The following is a 20,745-nucleotide window of genomic DNA, read 5'->3' as shown; positions in this document are numbered from 1 at the left end:
AGGTATCAGACACTTGAAAACCATTTTGGTTTTTTCTAGTCTGGATGCCTCCCAAGCCTGAGGCCAGGTGGTACCCTGGTAAGGTTGTAAAAACCTCTCCCTATTGGTCCTTCTATTAGGTATTCTCAGGGATGACAGGGATTTGGCACTGAGCCAGATATATCCAATGTTTTCTCTCAATTAATCTCCTGACTCCCAGAAACATGCACTAGATTAAGGGATACAAAGTTTATCCAAGGTTCCTTTCTTCAGTGTGGATTAGAGATTCTTGATAGGTGAGGGCACACTTGCAAAGGAAGAGGGTTTCCTGACCTCTAATGTGACCTTATGCCAATCCCAAAAGGGAGAATGTATTATACATTAAGACTGCACAATGATTGTGTCAAGCTCCAGGTTCTTCTCTCTTTTCATTTGTGGGGCTGAAAAGACCCTCCCCTTCTGAATGCTATTCTTTTAAATGGAGAAATAGGCTTCTGCAACAGCAGTTCCTCTGTGGTAGGCGGGAGCAAATTATATAGCAATGCCATTGAGTTTCCAAAACACTTCCCATGGGCAGTCAAAGAGACAGGTAGCACAGCAGAGCAGAGCATAATGTCTGCCAGGTGGGAGAAATAGGAGATGGGCAGAGCATCAGCTGGTGCTCCCTGACTCAAAGGATGTTTATTTTTCATCCCAAAGAACGGAGAAGATGGCCTTCATTGTAGTTTTGGGGATCATCACGGCCGTGATCTGTCCTGCTGCTCTCTGCTGCAGAGATGGCACACTAGGAAGGCACCCTGAAGTCCAGAAGGACCAAGATACTAAAAAACAATTGGACAGTGGGACACTGGCCTCCATCAACACTGACTTTGCCTTCAGTCTCTACAAAGAGTTGGCTTTGAAGAATCCAAATAAAAATATTGCCTTCTCCCCACTTAGCATCTCAGCTGCCTTGGCCTCTTTGTCTCTGGGCGCAAAGGGCAACACCTTACAGGAGATTCTAGAAGGTCTCAAGTTCAATCTCACAGAGACCACTGAGATAGACATCCACCAGAACTATAGGGACCTCCTACAAAGGCTTAGCCAGCCAGGGGGCCAGGGACAGATAAGCAGAGCTAATCTCCTGTTTGTTGAAAAGCACCTGCAGATCCTGAATGGTTTTAAGGAGAAGGCAAAGGCTCTGTACCAGACTGAGGTCTTCGCAACTGACTTCCAGCAGACTTGTGAGGCAAGAAAGTTCATCAATGACTATGTGATGATACAGAGCCAGGGGAAAATCAAGGAAATGGTCACAGAACTAGAGGAAAGAACATCGATAGTGATGTTGAATTTCCTCCTCTTTACAGGTAAGAATGATCATTGTTTGGTGAATTAAGGGAGAGGATGTTGCCTGGGAACCTGTATCCTTATACTAACCACTGGAAAGAAGGTGCCCAGGTCCTCAGAGTCATGTGTGTCTCTCTTTATTACACAAAGCCTACTTCTCCTGTAAGATTTTTTCAGATATTGATGTAATTCCTAGAACATGCCTAACAGAAGCAGTGAACTGTTAATCCAAGAGTGTTGAATTGGGCCGTGACTTAAACTTACTAACAGAATACCCTGTCTTCACATGCCTGCCCTCCAGAGTAGGCTGAAGCCATGGCTACCATAAACAAATCAGATCCCTCAGTCTGACCATATCAGTCATTTCTAATACGTTTCCACATGAGGTAGCCCATGTGTTGGTCTCCAGCAGGGTCCTGGTGGGCTGGGAATTCTTGATCTGAAGGAGGCTAGCTACCCTAATCTAAATGGAAAAACATCATAACTAAAAACTAGTGAAGAGCCCCGAGGGCAGTTCCTACATAGGACTTCTCCCCTGACCCTAATGTGTAATGAGCTGAATAGGAGCATGGAGAATCAGGGACTGGGAAAAGTCATTAGAAAAGGGGACTGTGAACCAGGCAGTGTTCTGTGTTAATGCCTGGTTGCTTCTTAGAATTTTACTTTTATAAAATTAATATATGAAAGATCTGAATTCCTAAGACATATTCCTGGGGAAAAGAATCTGCTGGGACTTGTCACCATGATGTTCAGAGACTCAGTTGGAGACAGTATAGGTAAGATTAGTTGGGGGAAAGTCCAGGGAACCCACAACCATAACTCCCTGCCCGATAGAGACCAGGGAGCAGTGTGGCATCCCAGAAATCACTGCCTGAAAGAAGTAATGATGTGACCAGACGTTGGGTGGATCTGGGCTAATTAAAGTTAGTCTGGGATATAGGGAGGGAAAGACTCAGCTCTAGGCGGAAAATCAAGGTGACAGTAGAGAGAAATATAAAACAGGAGGTCAGAGCTCAGGAGGATAGAAGGCAGAGGACAGATGACAGAGCTGCTGTGGGCTGGGGATGGTCAAGGCAGTGTGACCGCCTGAAGGGTTAGACTGTAGGAATGGCTGTCTCACTTACACAGGACACAGTCTCAAGTGCTCCTTGATTTGAGGTAGGATGTATGTTCATGCTATGAGATGCTGAGAACAAGGAATTGTTTTACCATCAAGACCCACAATGTGTGTTGTTACTGGGTACAGGGATTAGCAATCTGAAATAAGCTTGAGCTGATATCTCTCATTGTCAATGTGGTCAATTCCCATGTGGGCAAGGAGGACTAATTACTCATATTTTCCCTACAGTCTAAGAAATTGTATACTGCTCACGATGTGGGAGAACTCCATCTGTGGAGTTTATTTCTACTAAAACATATCCCACAAGCTATTGCCTTCTAAACATGGTTCCACTGAGGAAGAAAGGACCCTCACATCTCCCCTGTCTCCAGTCTCACAACGTTCACTCTGGCCTCTATTACACACTCCACCACACACGCCTGACTGTGTGAGGAGCTCATGTAGTTAAGCTGTGGTCTTGAGGTACCCTTTTCAAACTAAGCCTGGATTTTCATTGCTACCATATTGTTTACCTACCAAGATTTTTTTCCAGTTGAGCATATGCCATCCTGAGGGTAAATCTGGGTGACTGAAAAAGGGTGAATTGCTCTCACAACTCAGAAGCAGAGCACAGATAGGAAGGAGTTGGAGTGTTTTTAAGCTATTACAATGTGATGATTTGCTTCACCTTTAGGCCAGTGGAGTGTGCCCTTTGACCCTGATGACACATTCATGGGAAAATTCATATTGGACAGCAGGAGGCCCGTGAAAGTGCTCATGATGAAAACTGAGGACTTGACCACACCCTACTTCTGGGATGAGGAACTGAAATGTACTGTGGTGGAGCTGAATTACAAAGGCCATGGCAAGGCCATGTTCATCCTCCCTGACCAGGGCAAGATGGAGCAGGTGGAAGCCAGCTTACATCCAGGGACCCTCAGGAAGTGGACGGACTCTCTGAAACCCAGGTGCATATCCTCAGGACCCAGAACCATAATTGATCCCTGTACTGCTCTTCTTATGATACCCAGTGTCCATGTACCTCAGAGTCTCCCTTATATCCAGTGTAGTGGTTAAGGTGCCAACAGGAGTCATGTGTGAGTTGAATTTAATTTCCTTCCTCTGTCTATTATTTATTGTCTGATTTTCCTGTGGCTTTTGCTGTTGACTAAATGAGAGCACCTCAAACCAGGAGGGGAGGTTTTCTCTGTCTCTAACAGGCTATAAATGACAATGAATGTTGAGTGGGTCTTTGGAAGACAGAACTAATTGTGGTTGGGATATCACCATTGAAAATTAGCTGCGCTACTTGTAACCTGCAAAACACCTTATTACTCACTCTTTCACATTCATGGAATGGTAAATTGAAGACCTACTATGTGCCAAGCCTTGACTTAGACTCTGAGAGAGTATCAAGAAGAATGGACACAAAACTCTCATCCTTCTGGGCTATCTACTAATTGAGAAAGATGACAGGGTTTGGGGGAATGAAAACAGAACTATTCATTATTTAATAAGTTAAAAGTGAAGTTGGATGCAGTGGTGAGTTTGAGATGGACAATTAAGGGTAAGGAATGCTGGAGTCTGATGCAGTCTCCTATTGTGAATAGAAGGGTCATTAGGTGATATCTAGGGTCAAAATGACAGGGAAGGGCTGCATTTTACAGATCTAGAAGTAAAATCTTCCCATTCAAGGAAGTTAGTATCAAGCCAGGAGTTCAAATTCTCTCAGGCCCTGATGAATAATTAATGCTTTAGGAAAACCAAAATCATGAGGTCTAAGCATGGGTGGATAGAGGACTCTTCTCCAGCAACAGGGCTCTTATAAAAGATTACCCTTCAGACATATGTTGTGTTGATTGGACACAGGTTCTTGTGGCTCTTTAATTTAAATATTTTTATTATCAGGATAATAGATGAGCTCCACCTACCCAAGTTTTCCCTGTCCAAAACCTACAAACTAGAAAACATCCTTCCAGAGCTGGGCATCATGGACGTGTTCAACACACAGGCTGATCTTTCAGGGATCGCAGGAGCCAAGGACGTAAGAGTCTCTCAGGTAAGAAATGAAACAGAGGATCTTTCACTTTGGATTCTGAATGTAGACAGTGAAGACCATGTGGGTGTGTAAGGATGCTCAATGTGGGGGTTGGGGATTTAGCTCAGTGGTAGAGCGCTTGCCTAGCAAGCACAATGCCCTGGGTTCGGTTCCCAGCTCCAAAAAAAAAAAAAAAAAAAAAAAAAAAAAAAGGATGCTCAATGTGTGAGAAAACCTGCATGCCTGTGATCCCTCATGCCTAAGAGAGATAAATCATAGCCCAGATACTTTTTCTAAGAGTGTGCAACCAGTCACTCTGTACACCAAGGTGTTGAACTCATGCAGTTGACAATGTAGGGCAAGTGTTTATGCTTGGATTTAGATCACATGGGTATCAACCATCCTGTGCTATGCTGCAGGGCTTCTCACAGTCCACTGCAGAGCCACCCAAAATCCACTGCAGAATCATCCATAACTCACTACATGGCCACCCACAATCAACTGAAGGCCCTGAGATTCTTTGATGCAGTGCTCAGCCATTACGACCTGACTAGAACACACAATAGTAGCAGTAAGGTAATAAGGAGGGATCACTGGCAACTGGCAATTCTAATGAAAAACTTGAGAATAGGAGGAAAGATCCCCTTAGACCCTTATACCACATTTCTTAGGTGTGCAAACTATTGGTGTCTATTGTGCTGTCCAGGGCCCATTCAGAGCCCTGGACTAAGATTTGTACCACCAGCCCATGGTAGTCTGGAAATGTGAAGCCATGCCCCGTGCAATGCTGGTGTATATCACAACGATGTTGGAGCATAAGAAATGTTGAAATTTGTTGTAGAAATTATTTATTCCCAGCAAAGTTTTCTACCCCACCTTAGCTATTTAAGTTCCTGGATGAAAGACATACACAAGATTTATATTTATAATAAAACTTAAACAATAACTGGGCAGTGGCCTAGCCTCTACACTATTAGTTTCTACTTTCCTATGGAAACCCTGAGTTATTACTCACTATGTATCTTCTGGGGTGCTCTTAACTACAATTGGCCAGCCCTCCATGCCAAGTTGTCTTGACTCCTAACACATAGTGACTTCTCCTTCCTCTTCCTTCACTTTTTCCTCCTCATGGTTCTCCTCACAATCCATGCCTGTGAAGCCTAAAACCCACCTATGTCTCTGCTGCCCATCTATTGGTTATTGGCATCTTTATTTACCAATCAGAAACAATTTGGGGACAGGGGCATGTAGCATCTAAGTACCTTGTCTCTGGGACAGCCAGGTCTTTGGACCCTACTCCACAGCATTACAATGGATAGCAAAACACCAATCTCCAACTATTCCCATTTTAATCCAATAAAAAGCTATTTTCACTCAGGTGTAAATTGATACAATAGAGCCATTATGAAAATTATAAGGTATGATATACACTTACACCATCTAGTCCATTACATTATTTACATTAATTATTTTGCCAACTATCCTAACTTAATGAATTTATAATTCTGTATGCCAACCACTTTTTATTTTAACTTGTATTATCATATGAAAACTATCCTTTTAAATCTAGAACACCTTCTTTAATGCTAAAGAACTTAAGTTCAATTGTGAGACTGTTACTAGTCCAATTCCATCAGAGATTTCAGAAGGAATATATATTTGAATATGTATAGATGTGGCTTCAAAAATTTGAAAAATTGTTAGTGACTGTGTGGTCAGTCTCCGATATTCCTTATGGGATTTGGAAGACAGCCAGTTTATATCTGCTTCATGCTGAATTGAGGCAAATAATTAAATCAAAATAAATTTAGCTGGCATTATTTGTTGTCTTTATGTGTTGAGAAAGTTCAGAGCTTAATTGAAGTCCTGACTGAAACCATCTGAAAGACTGGATGAACCGAGGTCATCGGTATAAGCAGCCCTTTCTGAAGCTTTTCTTTAGTGAAGTCTCTGGAAACAGCATCTGCTTAGGCATGATCAGGCAGGGAGCTGGAACAGAGAGTCACTTCCGCATCCCTGAGGCTGATCAGGTCTGCTCTCTTGGTATTTCGTTCAATGAAGACATTTGATAGAATGGGCAAGGTAAACAGATGAGTTAAGGATGAAATTTTGCTTCGGTCCCCAGCTCCGAAAAAAAGAACCAAAAAAAAAAAAAAAAAAAAAGGATGAAATTTTGCTCATTGTTTGAGCAGGAGAAAGAATAATGACCCCTTATAAATTAGTTTGATTAATAACCAAGTCAAAATGAATCTTCATTCATGCCATATGAAAGGATGACATGACGAATTTGAGGATTCTATAGCCAACAGGATTTATCATCTATGTATAGCTGAAGTTCTGGCTAGAGGTATTTTTAAGTCTCAGCCAGTTTCAGGGCTGTTCCCAAGTAGAGGGATTAGCAATCGTGTCACCTGTCCTGTTTGGTCTTTTTGATTTTTTTTTTTTTTTTTTTGCTTCCAGGCTGTAGCCAAGACATTCAGGGACTCTTCCTCTATGAAATCTTATCCTTGTTATTTTGTAAGGAGTCCAAAGCCTTTTTTCTTTCCTGTTAAAACAAATACACAGTCTATCTGCTTAGTCCCCCAACCCACCATCATCAAAAGTGTTAAACTGACTCAATTTAGCAGGCTCATTTTTATTTAGTCCTGATCTACTTTGACCTCTCACACAGAGTATTTTTAATACCATTAAAACCACTGAACTGATAAAAAACCCTAAATTTTGATAATTAAAGCAATTATTACTAATTATTACCTTACGTTTTCTTTTTTTTTTTTATTAACTTGAGTATTTCTTATATACATTTCAAGTGTTGTTCCCTTTCCCGGTTTCCGGGCAAATCCCCCTCCCCCCTCCCCTTCCTTATGGGTGTTCCCCTCCCAACCCTCCCCCCATTGCCGCCCTCCCCCCATAGTCTAGTTCACTGGGGGTTCAGTCTTAGCAGGACCCAGGGCTTCCCCTTCCACTGGTGCTCTTACTAGGATATTCATTGCTACCTATGGGGTCAGAGTCCAGGGTCAGTCCATGTATAGTCTTTAGGTAGTGGCTTAGTCCCTGGAAGCTCTGGTTGCTTGGCATTGTTGTACTTTTGGGGTCTCGAGCCCCTTCAAGCTCTTCCAGTTCTTTCTCTGATTCCTTCAACGGGGGACCTATTCTCAGCTCAGTGGTTTGCTGCTGGCATTCGCCTCTGTATTTGCTGTATTCTGGCTGTGTCTCTCAGGAGCGATCTACATCCGGCTCCTGTCGGTCTGCACTTCTTTGCTTCATCCATCTTGTCCAATTGGGTGGCTGTATATGTATGGGCCACCTGTGGGGCAGGCTCTGAATGGGTGTTCCTTCAGTCTCTGTTTTAATCTTTGCCTCTCCCTTCCCAGCCAAGGGTATTCTTTTTCCTCATTTAAAGAAGGAGTGAAGCATTCACATTTTGATCATCCGTCTTGAGTTTCGTTTGTTCTAGGGATCTAGGGTAATTCAAGCATTTGGGCTAATAGCCACTTATCAATGAGTGCATACCATGTATGTCTTTCTGTGATTGGGTTAGCTCACTCAGGATGATATTTTCCAGTTCCAACCATTTGCCTACGAATTTCATAGACTCGTTGTTTTTGATAGCTGAGTAATATTCCATTGTGTAGATGTACCACATTTTCTGTATCCATTCCTCTGTTGAAGGGCATCTGGGTTCTTTCCATTTTCTGGCTATTATAAATAAGGCTGCGATGAACATAGTGGAGCACGTGTCTCTTTTATATGTTGAGGCATCTTTTGGGTATATGCCCAAGCGAGGTATAGCTGGATCCTCAGGCAGTTCAATGTCCAATTTTCTGAGGAACCTCCAGACTGATTTCCAGAATGGTTTTACCAGTCTGCAATCCCACCAACAATGGAGGAGTGTTCCTCTTTCTCCACATCCTCGCCAGCATCTGCTGTCACCTGAGTTTTTGATCTTAGCCATTCTCACTGGTGTGAGGTGAAATCTCAGGGTTGTTTTGATTTGCATTTCCCTTATGACTAAAGATGTTGAACATTTCTTTAGGTGTTTCTCAGCCATTCGGCATTCCTCAGCTGTGAATTCTTTGTTTAGCTCTGAACCCCATTTTTTAATAGGGTTATTTGTTTCCCTGCGGTCTAACTTCTTGAGTTCTTTGTATATTTTGGATATAAGGCCTCTATCTGTTGTAGGATTGGTAAAGATCTTTTCCCAATCTGTTGGTTGCCGTTTTGTCCTAACCACCGTGTCCTTTGCCTTACAGAAGCTTTGCAGTTTTATGAGATCCCATTTGTCGATTCTTGATCTTAGAGCATAAGCCATTGGTGTTTTGTTCAGGAAATTTTTTCCAGTGCCCATGTGTTCCAGATGCTTCCCTAGTTTTTCTTCTATTAGTTTGAGTGTGTCTGGTTTGATGTGGAGGTCCTTGATCCACTTGGACTTAAGCTTTGTACAGGGTGATAAGCATGGATCGATCTGCATTCTTCTACATGTTGCCCTCCAGTTGAACCAGCACCATTTGCTGAAAATGCTATCTTTTTTCCATTGGATGGTTTTGGCTCCTTTGTCAAAAATCAAGTGACCATAGGTGTGTGGGTTCATTTCTGGGTCTTCAATTCTATTCCATTGGTCTATCTGTCTGTCTCTGTACCAATACCATGCAGTTTTTATCACTATTGCTCTGTAATACTGCTTGAGTTCAGGGATAGTGATTCCCCCTGAAGTCCTTTTATTGTTGAGGATAGCTTTAGCTATCCTGGGTTTTTTGTTATTCCAGATGAATTTGCAAATTGTTCTGTCTAACTCTTTGAAGAATTGGATTGGAATTTTGATGGGGATTGCATTGAATCTGTAGATTGCTTTTGGTAAAATGGCCATTTTTACTATATTAATCCTGCCAATCCATGAGCATGGGAGATCTTTCCATCTTCTGAGGTCTTCTTCAATTTCTTTCCTCAGTGTCTTGAAGTTCTTATTGTACAGATCTTTTACTTGCTTGGTTAAAGTCACACCGAGGTACTTTATATTATTTGGGTCTATTATGAAGGGTGTCGTTTCCCTAATTTCTTTCTCGGCTTGTTTCTCTTTTGTATAGAGGAAGGCAACTGATTTATTTGAGTTAATTTTATACCCAGCCACTTTGCTGAAGTTGTTTATCAGCTTTAGTAGTTCTCTGGTGGAACTTTTGGGATCACTTAAATATACTATCATGTCATCTGCAAATAGTGATATTTTGACTTCTTCTTTTCCGATCTGTATCCCCTTGATCTCCTTTTGTTGTCTGATTGCTCTGGCTAGAACTTCAAGAACTATATTGAATAAGTAGGGAGAGAGTGGGCAGCCTTGTCTAGTCCCTGATTTTAGTGGGATTGCTTCGAGTTTCTCTCCATTTAGTTTAATGTTAGCAACTGGTTTGCTGTATATGGCTTTTACTATGTTTAGGTATGGGCCTTGAATTCCTATTCTTTCCAGGACTTTTATCATGAAGGGGTGTTGAATTTTGTCAAATGCTTTCTCAGCATCTAATGAAATGATCATGTGGTTTTGTTCTTTCAGTTTGTTTATATGATGGATCACGTTGATGGTTTTCCGTATATTAAACCATCCCTGCATGCCTGGGATGAAGCCTACTTGATCATGGTGGATGATTGTTTTGATGTGCTCTTGAATTCGGTTTGCCAGAATTTTATTGAGTATTTTTGCGTCGATATTCATAAGGGAAATTGGTCTGAAGTTCTCTTTCTTTGTTGTGTCTTTGTGTGGTTTAGGTATAAGAGTAATTGTGGCTTCGTAGAAGGAATTCGGTAGTGCTCCATCTGTTTCAATTTTGTGGAATAGTTTGGATAATATTGGTATGAGGTCTTCTATGAAGGTTTGATAGAATTCTGCACTAAACCCGTCTGGACCTGGGCTCTTTTTGGTTGGAAGACCTTTAATGACTGCTTCTATTTCCTTAGGAGTTATGGGGTTGTTTAACTGGTTTATCTGTTCCTGATTTAACTTCGATACCTGGTATCTGTCTAGGAAATTGTCCATTTCCTGAAGATTTTCAAATTTTGTTGAATATAGGTTTTTATAGTAAGATCTGATGATTTTTTGAATTTCCTCTGAATTTGTAGTTATGTCTCCCTTTTCATTTCTAATTTTGTTAATTTGGACGCACTCTCTGTGTCCTCTCGTTAGTCTGGCTAAGGGTTTATCTATCTTGTTGATTTTCTCAAAGAACGAACTTTTGGTTCTGTTGATTCTTTCTATGGTCCTTTTTGTTTCTACTTGGTTGATTTCAGCTCTGAGTTTGATTATTTCCTGCCTTCTACTCCTCCTGGGTGTATTTGCTTCTTTTTGTTCTAGAGCTTTTAGGTGTGCTGTCAAGCTGCTGACATATGCTCTTTCCTGTTTCTTTCTGCAGGCACTCAGCGCTATGAGTTTTCCTCTTAGCACAGCTTTCATTGTGTCCCATAAGTTTGGGTATGTTGTATCTTCATTTTCATTAAATTCTAAAAAGTTTTTAATTTCTTTCTTTATTTCTTCCTTGACCAGGTTATCATTGAGTAGAGCATTGTTCAATTTCCACGTATATGTGGGCATTCTTCCCTTATTGTTATTGAAGACCAGTTTTAGGCCGTGGTGGTCCGATAGCATGCATGGGATTATCTCTATCTTTCTGTACCTGTTGAGGCCCGTTTTTTGACCAATTATATGGTCAATTTTGGAGAAAGTACCATGAGGAGCTGAGAAGAAGGTATATCCTTTTGCTTTAGGATAGAATGTTCTATAAATATCCGTTAAGTCCATTTGGCTCATGACTTCTCTTAGTCTGTCGACATCACTGTTTAATTTCTGTTTCCATGATCTGTCCATTGATGAGAGTGGGGTGTTGAAGTCTCCCACTATTATTGTGTGAGGTGCAATGTGTGTTTTGAGCTTTAGTAAGGTTTCTTTTACGTATGTAGGTGCCCTTGTATTTGGGGCATAGATATTTAGGATTGAGAGTTCATCTTGGTGGATTTTTCCTTTGATGAATATGAAGTGTCCTTCCTTATCTTTTTTGATGACTTTTAGTTGGAAATTGATTTTATTTGATATTAGAATGGCTACTCCAGCTTGCTTCTTCTGACCATTTGCTTGGAAAGTTGTTTTCCAGCCTTTCACTCTGAGGTAGTGTCTGTCTTTGTCTCTGAGGTGTGTTTCCTGTAGGCAGCAGAATGCAGGGTCCTCATTGCGTATCCAGTTTGTTAATCTATGTCTTTTTATTGGGGAGTTGAGGCCATTGATATTGAGAGATATTAAGGAATAGTGATTATTGCTTCCCTTTATATTCATATTTGGATGTGAGGTTATGTTTGTGTGCTTTCATTCTCTTTGTTTTGTTGCCAAGACGATTAGTTTCTTGCTTCTTCTAGGGTATAGCTTGCCTCCTTATGTTGGGCTTTACCATTTATTATCCTTTGTAGTGCTGGATTTGTAGAAAGATATTGTGTAAATTTGGTTTTGTCACGGAATATCTTGGTTTCTCCATCAATGTTAATTGAGAGTTTTGCTGGATACAGTAACCTGGGCTGGCATTTGTGTTCTCTTAGGGTCTGTATGACATCAGTCCAGGATCTTCTGGCCTTCATAGTTTCTGGCGAGAAGTCTGGTGTGATTCTGATAGGTCTCCCTTTATATGTTACTTGACCTTTTTCCCTTACTGCTTTTAATATTCTTTCTTTATTTTGTGCGTTTGGTGTTTTGACAATTATGTGACGGGAGGTGTTTCTTTTCTGGTCCAATCTATTTGGAGTTCTGTAGGCTTCTTGTATGTCTATGGGTATCTCTTTTTTTAGGTTAGGGAAGTTTTCTTCTATGATTTTGTTGAAGATATTTACTGGTCCTTTGAGCTGGGAGTCTTCACTCTCTTCTATACCTATTATCCTTAGGTTTGATCTTCTCATTGAGTCCTGGATTTCCTGTATGTTTTGGACCAGTAGCTTTTTCCGCTTTACATTATCTTTGACAGTTGAGTCAATGATTTCTATGGAATCTTCTGCTCCTGAGATTCTCTCTTCCATCTCTTGAATTCTGTTGGTGAGGCTTGTATCTACAGCTCCTTGTCTCTTCTTTTGGTTTTCTATATCCAGGGTTGTTTCCATGTGTTCTTTCTTGATTGCTTCTATTTCCATTTTTAATTCCTTCAACTGTTTGATTGTGTTTTCCTGGAATTCTTTCAGGGATTTTTGCGATTCCTCTCTGTAGGCTTTTACTTGTTTATTAATGTTTTCCTGTGCTTCCCTAAGTGTGTTCATGTCTTTCTTGAAGTCCTCCAGCATCATGATCAAATATGATTTTGTAACTAGATCTTGCTTTTCTGGTGTGTTTGGATATTCCATGTTTGTTTGGGTGGGAGAATTGGGCTCCGATGATGGCATGTAGTCTTGGTTTCTGTTGCTTGGGTTCCTGCGCTTGCCTCTCGCCATCAGATTATCTCTAGTGTTACTTTGTTCTGCTATTTCTGACAGTGGCTAGACTGTCCTATAAGCCTGTGTGACAGGAGTGCTGTAGACCTGTTTTCCTCTCTTTCAGTCAGTTATGGGGACAGAGTGTTCTGCTTTCTGGTGTGTAGTTTTTCCTCTCTACAGGTCTTCAGCTGTTCCTGTGGGCCTGTGTCTTGAGTTCACCAGGCAGCTTTCTTGCAGCAGAAAATTTGGTCTTACCTGTGGTCCCGAGGCTCAGGTTCGCTCGTGGGGTGCTCCCCACGGGCTCTCTGCAGCAGCAGCAACCAGGAAGACCTGTGCCGCCCCTTCCGGGAGCTTCAGTGCACCAGGGTTCCAGATGGTCTTTGGCTTTTTCCTCTGGCGTCCGAGATGTGTGTGCAGGGAGCAGTCACTTCTGGTTTCCCAGGCTTGTCTGCCTCTCTGAAGGTTTAGCTCTCCCTCCCACGGGATTTGGGTGCAGAGAACTGTTTATCAGGTCTGTTTCTTTCAGGTTCCGGCGGTGTCTCAGGCACAGGGGTCCTGCCGCTCCTGGGCCCTACCCCACGGGAGCCCAGAGGCCTTATACAGTTTCCTCTTGGGCCAGGGATGTGGGCAGGGGTGAGCAGTGTTGGTGGTCTCTTCCGCTCTGCAGCCTCAGGAGTGCCCACCTGACCAGGCGGTTGGGTCTCTCTCTCACCGGGTCTGGGAGCAGAGAGCTGCTGCGGGCCGGGATCCGCGGGTGTGGGACTTCCGGTAAACACAGAACGTGCCCGGTTCTAGAGAAATTCTGCTTTCCTGTGTCCCAAGCTCACCAGGCAGCTTTCTTGCAGCAGGAAATTTGGTCTTACCTGTGGTCCCGAGGCTCAGGTTCGCTCGTGGGGTGCTCCCCACGGGCTCTCTGCAGCAGCAGCAACCAGGAAGACCTGTGCCGCCCCTTCCGGGAGCTTCAGTGCACCAGGGTTCCAGATGGTCTTTGGCTTTTTCCTCTGGCGTCCGAGATGTGTGTGCAGGGAGCAGTCACTTCTGGTTTCCCAGGCTTGTCTGCCTCTCTGAAGGTTTAGCTCTCCCTCTCACGGGATTTGGGTGCAGAGAACTGTTTATCAGGTCTGTTTCTTTCAGGTTCCGGCGGTGTCTCCTACCAAGCGCTTTCTAATTAGCTTGTTCAGCACGTTTTCTTTTTATCTGTGTTCATGACTTAGTCTACTATATATTGATCTCAAAGCCTGGATTTATTTATTCATCAATTTCAACTGATATCTCCCTTCTTTACCTAGAGCGTGTATATCAATTTTTGTATTTCTCCATTCTTTGGAGAGTAATATTTCTGTGAATAAATATACTTATATCCCTCTATATATAAAAGTAAAAACATTATATTTCTCTTGATTCTGAACCCATGGTGGTGGTTTCTCTTTCCTCTTCCTGCACTGCTTCTTCCTGGTGGTTCTTCTTGAACCCCAAGCCCAGGAACCTAAACCCTAATTATCTCTATTTTGCTTAGCCATTGGCTGTTGGCATCATGATTGCTTTATTCATCAACCAGAAATAACTTGGGGACAGTGTCACTTACCATCTAAGTGCAGACCCTGTCTTCTTCTGAAACAACCAGGTCCTAGTGGCCTCCACAGTTAGCATTACAATAGATAACAATACTCAACAGAAACCTGCATGGCTGCCAGTGCACTCGCTGTTTAATGTATAGCTGTTGGGAGGCTGCCTATGGGAAAATGCCTGGCATTGCCTACTCCTGTCCTCCTGTTGTAGTGGTTCGATGGTAGTACAGGTTCAGACACTGAGAAGACCAAGGGCATGCCTCATCTCACACCCTGAGCAGAGACTTGAGTAATCCAGCTCGTGGAAGGAACAAAGAATTTCACTAGCAGATAAAACCATTTGTCACTGCTTGCTCCAAGCCTCTTTCCCTCCCTCCCGGTCTCCATTGAGTGATGTCTTTCTCTCCCTACAGATGATCCACAACACTGTGCTGGGCATGGCTGAGACAGGCACAGAAGCAGAGGCCACTACGAGAGTCGAATATAACTTCAGGCCTGCAAAACTTAATGATACGTTTGTTAACTTTGTCAGGAAATTCCTCTACATGGTTTTAGAACCAAATTCTGAGCTTATCTCTTTTATGCGCAAGGTAATCAACCCTTTAGAAAACTAGAACTTCCCAAGATGTGGGGCTTCTTTCCAAGTTAACAGATTGAGTCTCTATGTGCTTTTTGGCTTCCATCCTCTGATAGGCTGTGGCATGTTTGCAATTAAACAGTGACTTTGACTGTCTTCACTAGTCTCACAGCACAGGAGCTGGTGGATGGTCTGTGTCAGGCTCCTAGTCCTCTTGGCCACACTAGGTCCTATTCCTGAGCCTGAACTCTTCCTTTCTTCCTCTCCCCATGATTGCTCCCCTTTGTCTGCCTCTACCAAAAACCTGGGCCCAACATTAGGTCCATTGCCCAGATATAATCTGCTCATGTCTCTCTTCTGCTTCTGCAATGTTGGTGGAATATGCAAGCTCACTGGTCATTCCGTATGCACAACAGGCCAAGGCACAAGTTGGGAACTTGCTTCCCTGAGTCAATTTGCAGCATCTGGAACCATGTGCCCAGTTTCTGCCTCATTCTTGCACTACTACACTCCTGTTCTACCCACTGAGCCTTGCAGGGCCTGCAGACCCTCTCCACACTACTGGATCCCTCACTTCTCAGTGGCCTGATGCTCACACGAGCTCCTTTCCTGCTAGCATTCCTAATCACAGCAGAGTAGTCAACTTTTCTTAAGTTCCCAGCCGACCAAACTCAGAGGACGGTTTGAAAGCAAAGGAAGGGTAGGAGTAAAGGATCAATAAATGTCTACCTGCACAGAATGTGTCCAGACATTGTTCATTCATCTCCTGTTGGCAGGGAGTGGGCTCTGGTGACAACAGGGAATAAAGATAGTCATATAATCTCTCAGACGATGTGACCTATATGCTATTGTTACTCCCTTTAATAAATGCAGAAACAGATGAACACAGAAGCTTCATCTTTTCCCCATGATACACAGCTAGACACTGTGGTTTCTAAGTTCTCTGATGACACTAAGACAAACTACACCAAGCAAGGTATCTGATCCTTGGGTATTAAACTTGTGGTTGGAAGGTGGATGATGAATCAAGACTCTGAATGCTTCACAGAGAGGACCCACAGAGACATAGGAACAGGTGAGGAGTTATGTGGTGAGGTCAGATGAGGAGGAAGAGGAGGAGAAGGAGGAAGAGGAGAAGGAGGAAGAAGAGGAAGAGGTAGACTGATGAACTGGCAGAAAATTTTGTTCAAGGCAAATTAAAATGGACCCATTTCTCTGAAACCTTGATGACATTGGTTTTGCAAAAGATCATCACAGAAACTAGATGGCAAAGAGCCTCGCTCCGTGTGTTCTCCCAGTCACTCACAGCTACAGGGACCTTGGCAGGGGTCAAAGGTCAATCACTGCTCCTGTCTTGGCAATGTAGACACAGGTAGCTACAGGGCAGAAAGGGGGGCAGGGCTGGGGGTTGGTAATTGCCATTGAGGGCAGTGTCAGCAAACATCAGGGAAGATCTGGAGAGAAGAGTAGATGGTTCAGCTCAGGGGCTGAGACAGTTTAGTGCCTACATAGAAGAGAAGAGGAAGCCAAGGTGAATTCATGTGGAGTGCTAGGTGTCCATGGAGAATCCTGTGAGCTTGGAAACACAGCAGAGGCCTGCAGGCAGAGGGAAAACTATCCATCCAAGTTGAGACACACCTGAGCCTCAAAGCTCCTGAAAATACACAGTGACGGGTGGACCTGTGGTCAGCAGAGAACCACAAACACAGGATGTCTTCCTAGTGTGCACTGAGACACCACACATATGACCTTAGGGTTAGAGAAGAAGGGAGGCATCTGTTGAAAGCACCCATGTGTGCCCACAATGGCAATGTGTCTAACTGTCAACCAAGACCATGAGCTGGACACCACGCTCACCCCATCAGTATTGATATGATTGAGCTGTATCCTCCATTCTCTCTGACATCATCCCAGCTTTCTAAGGAGCCTAGTGTTTAATGATGCTTCCGAGATGTTTCTGGAACTTGTGTCCAAAGTCTTACTTCACTGATTATAGGAGCCTAGGAACTAGGTATTACAGTTTATTTCTCCTCGTACCCTGAGGACTAGGCTTCTCAACTTCCTAACAATCAAATATTCTATGTGAATAACCCTCTAAAGGGAGAGACCGAGTGTGCATTAGGGGTGGCAGACAGTGGAGGGGAAGATAAGTCCATAAAACTGCAGTTCCCTAATCTCCACACTTGAGCAGTTCATGAATGGTTTAGGGGTTTCAACATGCTGAACATCCATTTTGAACAAAGTTAACAAGAGGAAATAGCTCTGAAATGGGGTGATATGAGGTTCTCAAAAATATTAGTGTCTAGTCCTTCCTTGCTTGCTTCTATCAGAGGGCTCAACAGGTATAATCATAGTCTGACAACTGATCATCTTGTGATGTTGAGCAAACTATATGAAAGAGGTGCTTTCACGTGCCCACTCACACATCAATAGTCAGAGAGTATCTACCATGGAGCACAATGGGAGCCATAGGAATAGTAAAGATGGTGATAATAAGAGTCACTGAGCTCCTGGCTTCTTTTTCACCCCCATCCTTACACATCCTCTTCAGCTACATCAGAAAAGTCATTAAACACACAAGCTGATGCAAAGCATCATCTTTCCAGATCATGTGTGGTTGGCCCAGCCTGGGAGGGCTAGTTGTCCAAGGTCTTCCTGTACAGAAGTAGAAATGTGAAATGGCGCAACATCTTTGGAGAGGTTGATGCAGCAATCACACTGTAGGCAGGTACTCAGAGGAACAGGATGCAAGGACATGCAGGCACTGCAACCAGCATCCATCTTGCTTTCTCATAGTTGCAAAGATCTGTGACTCAAGTGTCCACCAACAGAGGAATGGATGAGCAGAGCTTGCTCATACCGCACACTATTACTGCATTAGACAAATGAAAGATGTACCATTTCCTGTTGCCATAGCATTCCTTCCCAGTGAGCACTGAATTATCACACGCAGGACTAAGGGATTGAGAGAAAAAGGGACCCACGTATTAACTGCACCCAAGGGGCTGGAGAGATTGCTCAGCAGTTAAGAGCACTGACTGCTCTTCCAGAGGACCTGAGTTCAATTCCCAGCAACCGCACGGTGACTCACAACCGTCAATAATGGTATCTGATGCCCTCTTCTGGTGTGTTTGAAGAGAGTGACAGTGTATTCACATATATTAAATAAATAAATAAATAAATAAATAAATCTTTAAAAAAAACTGCACCCAAGTGACGTCACAATGATAGCGTGCCTAACTTAGTCAAGACCCTGAGCTGCACTCTTTGAGTATTGACCTGATTCAGCAGTATCCCTCCATCTACCATGACTTCTAACCAGCTCTTTAAGGAGCATGTTGTTGAATAAATCTCATCCTTTCCATTCTGGGGGTCTGAAACTTGTAGCCAAAATAAATTCCTTCTAATGAGGGAGTCTTGAACCTAGAAATCAGGGTTTACATCTCCTCATTCCTTGAGGGATGATAGTGTGCATGCCTCTTGGCAACCAAATATTGTCTTGGTAAAGAAGCCTCTAAGTGGAGCGACCCAGTGTGCAATAGAGGTAACAGACTGTGGAGGGGAAAGATAGGTGCCTTCAAACACTGCTGTTCTGTGAGGTTCAATGCCTGGGAACTGCCTGTATCGCTCAGTGTTTCTCCATGCTGAGCATCCATTTCTTAAAATTTAACAAGGGGAAGCAGCTGAGGGGTGGTGTCTCAAGCTCACCATTTTCCTTACTGTCCTTGCTTCTGCCACGGACACACCGGGTCTAATGAAACTCTGACGTATAGCTGCCTTGAGGTCTTCACCCAACTACCTGACAGAGGCCACATTGAGGGGGTTGCAGGTCTACACAGCAATGATCAGAGAATACCTGTCATGCAGCACTATAGTATAGGGAGCAATAGTGCTGAGAATACTGATAATAACCATCAACATCCTGACTACCATTTACTCCCCCACGATACCCCAATGCCTGCAGCTACGTTATAGGAAATGATTCCAAATGCAGGCATATAACAAGAACTTGTTCCTCTAGGTGATGTGTGGTTGGAGGACTAGAATTCAAAGACTTCCTGGACAGCAGAAGAAATAGAGAATGGCACAGCATCTTTGGAAATGTTGATGTGGCAATCGCACTGTAGGCAGGTACTCAGAGGAACAGGAAGCAAGAATATGGCAGGCACTGCAGCCAGCATCGCCCATGCTTCTTCATAGTCAGCAAAGGGCTGTGACTCAAGTGTTCACCAACACCTGAGTGAACGAGAAGAGCTTGCTCAGGCATCAAACTATTCCTGCATTAGATAAACCAGAGAGGTGCCATTTCCTGCTGCCCTGTGTGTGAGCCTGATAACATGTTCATAGGGAAATAGCCACCCACAGTAGGGCCTATGAGATGTGACCCAAAGACATGTGATATCGAACAGGGGAATTTGTGAACATAACGGGTGTTTTAATGGTTGTGTTGAGGTTTGGGAAAGGGAGGGTGGGGTGACTCATCAATGGATATGCAATTTGTTGAGCAGTGACTAACAGTTTGATTCTAGACACTGGAAAACTGGCCCAGGGAGAAATGCCATGTGTGATTTGAAGGACGTTCTCTGAGCTTTAAGGCTGTGAGGAGGCAACAGAGGAAAGGCCCAGCTGCTCCATGTGCAGTTTGAGTATGTTGTTAGGACAGGGGAGATAATGCAACCTAATATGGGGACTGAATTACACCAGCGCCATGGGAGTAGGAAGCAGTGGTCCTCTCTCTAACACCTAGAGCTGCTGGGGAGGACTTGGCCTGCTGCAGTCCCTCCTTGCTCCTTCCCTGGCTTTGACCTTTCACAATGAGGAGAAATAGAAGTTGCTTTAGTATCATTTCAGCCACTTCTCCTTTTGGGCCAAGGAAGGAATATCTGAGAGTATTTTTAAGGTCAGTTTGGCAACCTAGTGAGCTGCTGTGTCAAAACAAAAAAGTAAGAAGGGAGCTGTGCATATGGATGCACACATTCACAAACACAGAGGCACATTAAACAGTTGCTCAAGGATGACTCAGTGATAGGGCATTTTCTGAGTATATATCTGTCTCTGAGTTAAAAAATATAGAGATATAATATATACATAAAATATACACATATATGTATATATGTGCGTATGGGTGTATGTATACATTAGAAATACTTGTATGACTCTATGTATATGAGTTAGTATGTATATATATATGAACATATATATGATACACACACAAACACACACACACACACACACGCACACACATATGATATGTTGAAATGGACAAATATTCTAATGGGTGCAATAATATTCAGGTTCTTATACTCTTGCACAGTTTTGATTTGAACAAGGGACACTCGGCCTTGAACTTGAGCAATTTGAGTTGCTACAAGCAGAACATAAAAGAAGAAATATATATAGGCCTACCATAGCAAACCCACATGTTTCCCAGAGAAATAACTGAAGCTGCTGGGACTCAGGTCAACTGCCTAGGGCTGCTGGCAGGAGGAGCAGGAAGAACTGGACACCTGATTCACAGACTCCTCTCTGCCCTTAGTCATCCAGGTCACTTTCACTCCTTCCCTGATCCCCTGGACAGCTGAGGAAGGAGCAGGGATGCAGTTGCTAAGGTTCATCCTCTTCCTTAAAGTGCAGACTGAGTGTTCAGCATCTGAGTACCAGGTCCTGCCAACTGTCATCCTCCATCATTAGACTGATATGCACCCTGCCATCACAGTGTTAAAAGCACCCG

General features: G+C 43.2%; 1 protein-coding gene across 1 annotated transcript; it reads left to right on the top strand.

Moving 5' to 3' along the window:
* Positions 1-75: 75 nt before the first annotated feature.
* Serpina3j (serine (or cysteine) peptidase inhibitor, clade A (alpha-1 antiproteinase, antitrypsin), member 3J) lies at positions 76-15,791 on the top strand. The gene is made up of 4 exons (XM_008764902.3): positions 76-1,325; positions 3,099-3,372; positions 4,313-4,463; positions 14,851-15,791. The coding sequence occupies exons 1-4, from the start codon at positions 689-691 to the stop codon at positions 15,049-15,051; spliced, it is 1,263 nt and encodes a 420-aa protein (XP_008763124.2). The 5' UTR covers positions 76-688; the 3' UTR covers positions 15,052-15,791.
* Positions 15,792-20,745: the final 4,954 nt, after the last annotated feature.

Source organism: Rattus norvegicus, chromosome 6, assembly GCF_036323735.1.
Source record: "Rattus norvegicus strain BN/NHsdMcwi chromosome 6, GRCr8, whole genome shotgun sequence".
Lineage (NCBI taxonomy): Eukaryota > Metazoa > Chordata > Mammalia > Rodentia > Muridae > Rattus > Rattus norvegicus.
The sequence above is the reverse complement of the archived record's forward strand: the minus strand, read 5'-3'. Positions and strand labels throughout refer to the sequence as shown.

What these genes read in the sequence shown, in the direction of transcription:
- Serpina3j (XM_008764902.3), top strand. Translation starts at nt 689, where the DNA reads ATGGCCTTCATTGTAGTTTTGGGGATCATCACGGCCGTGATCTGTCCT. An exon ending in GAATTTCCTCCTCTTTACAG is followed by an intron (nt 1,326 to 3,098) that starts GTAAGAATGATC and finishes CTTCACCTTTAG; the next exon opens with GCCAGTGGAGTGTGCCCTTT. An exon ending in ACGGACTCTCTGAAACCCAG is followed by an intron (nt 3,373 to 4,312) that starts GTGCATATCCTC and finishes TTTTATTATCAG; the next exon opens with GATAATAGATGAGCTCCACC.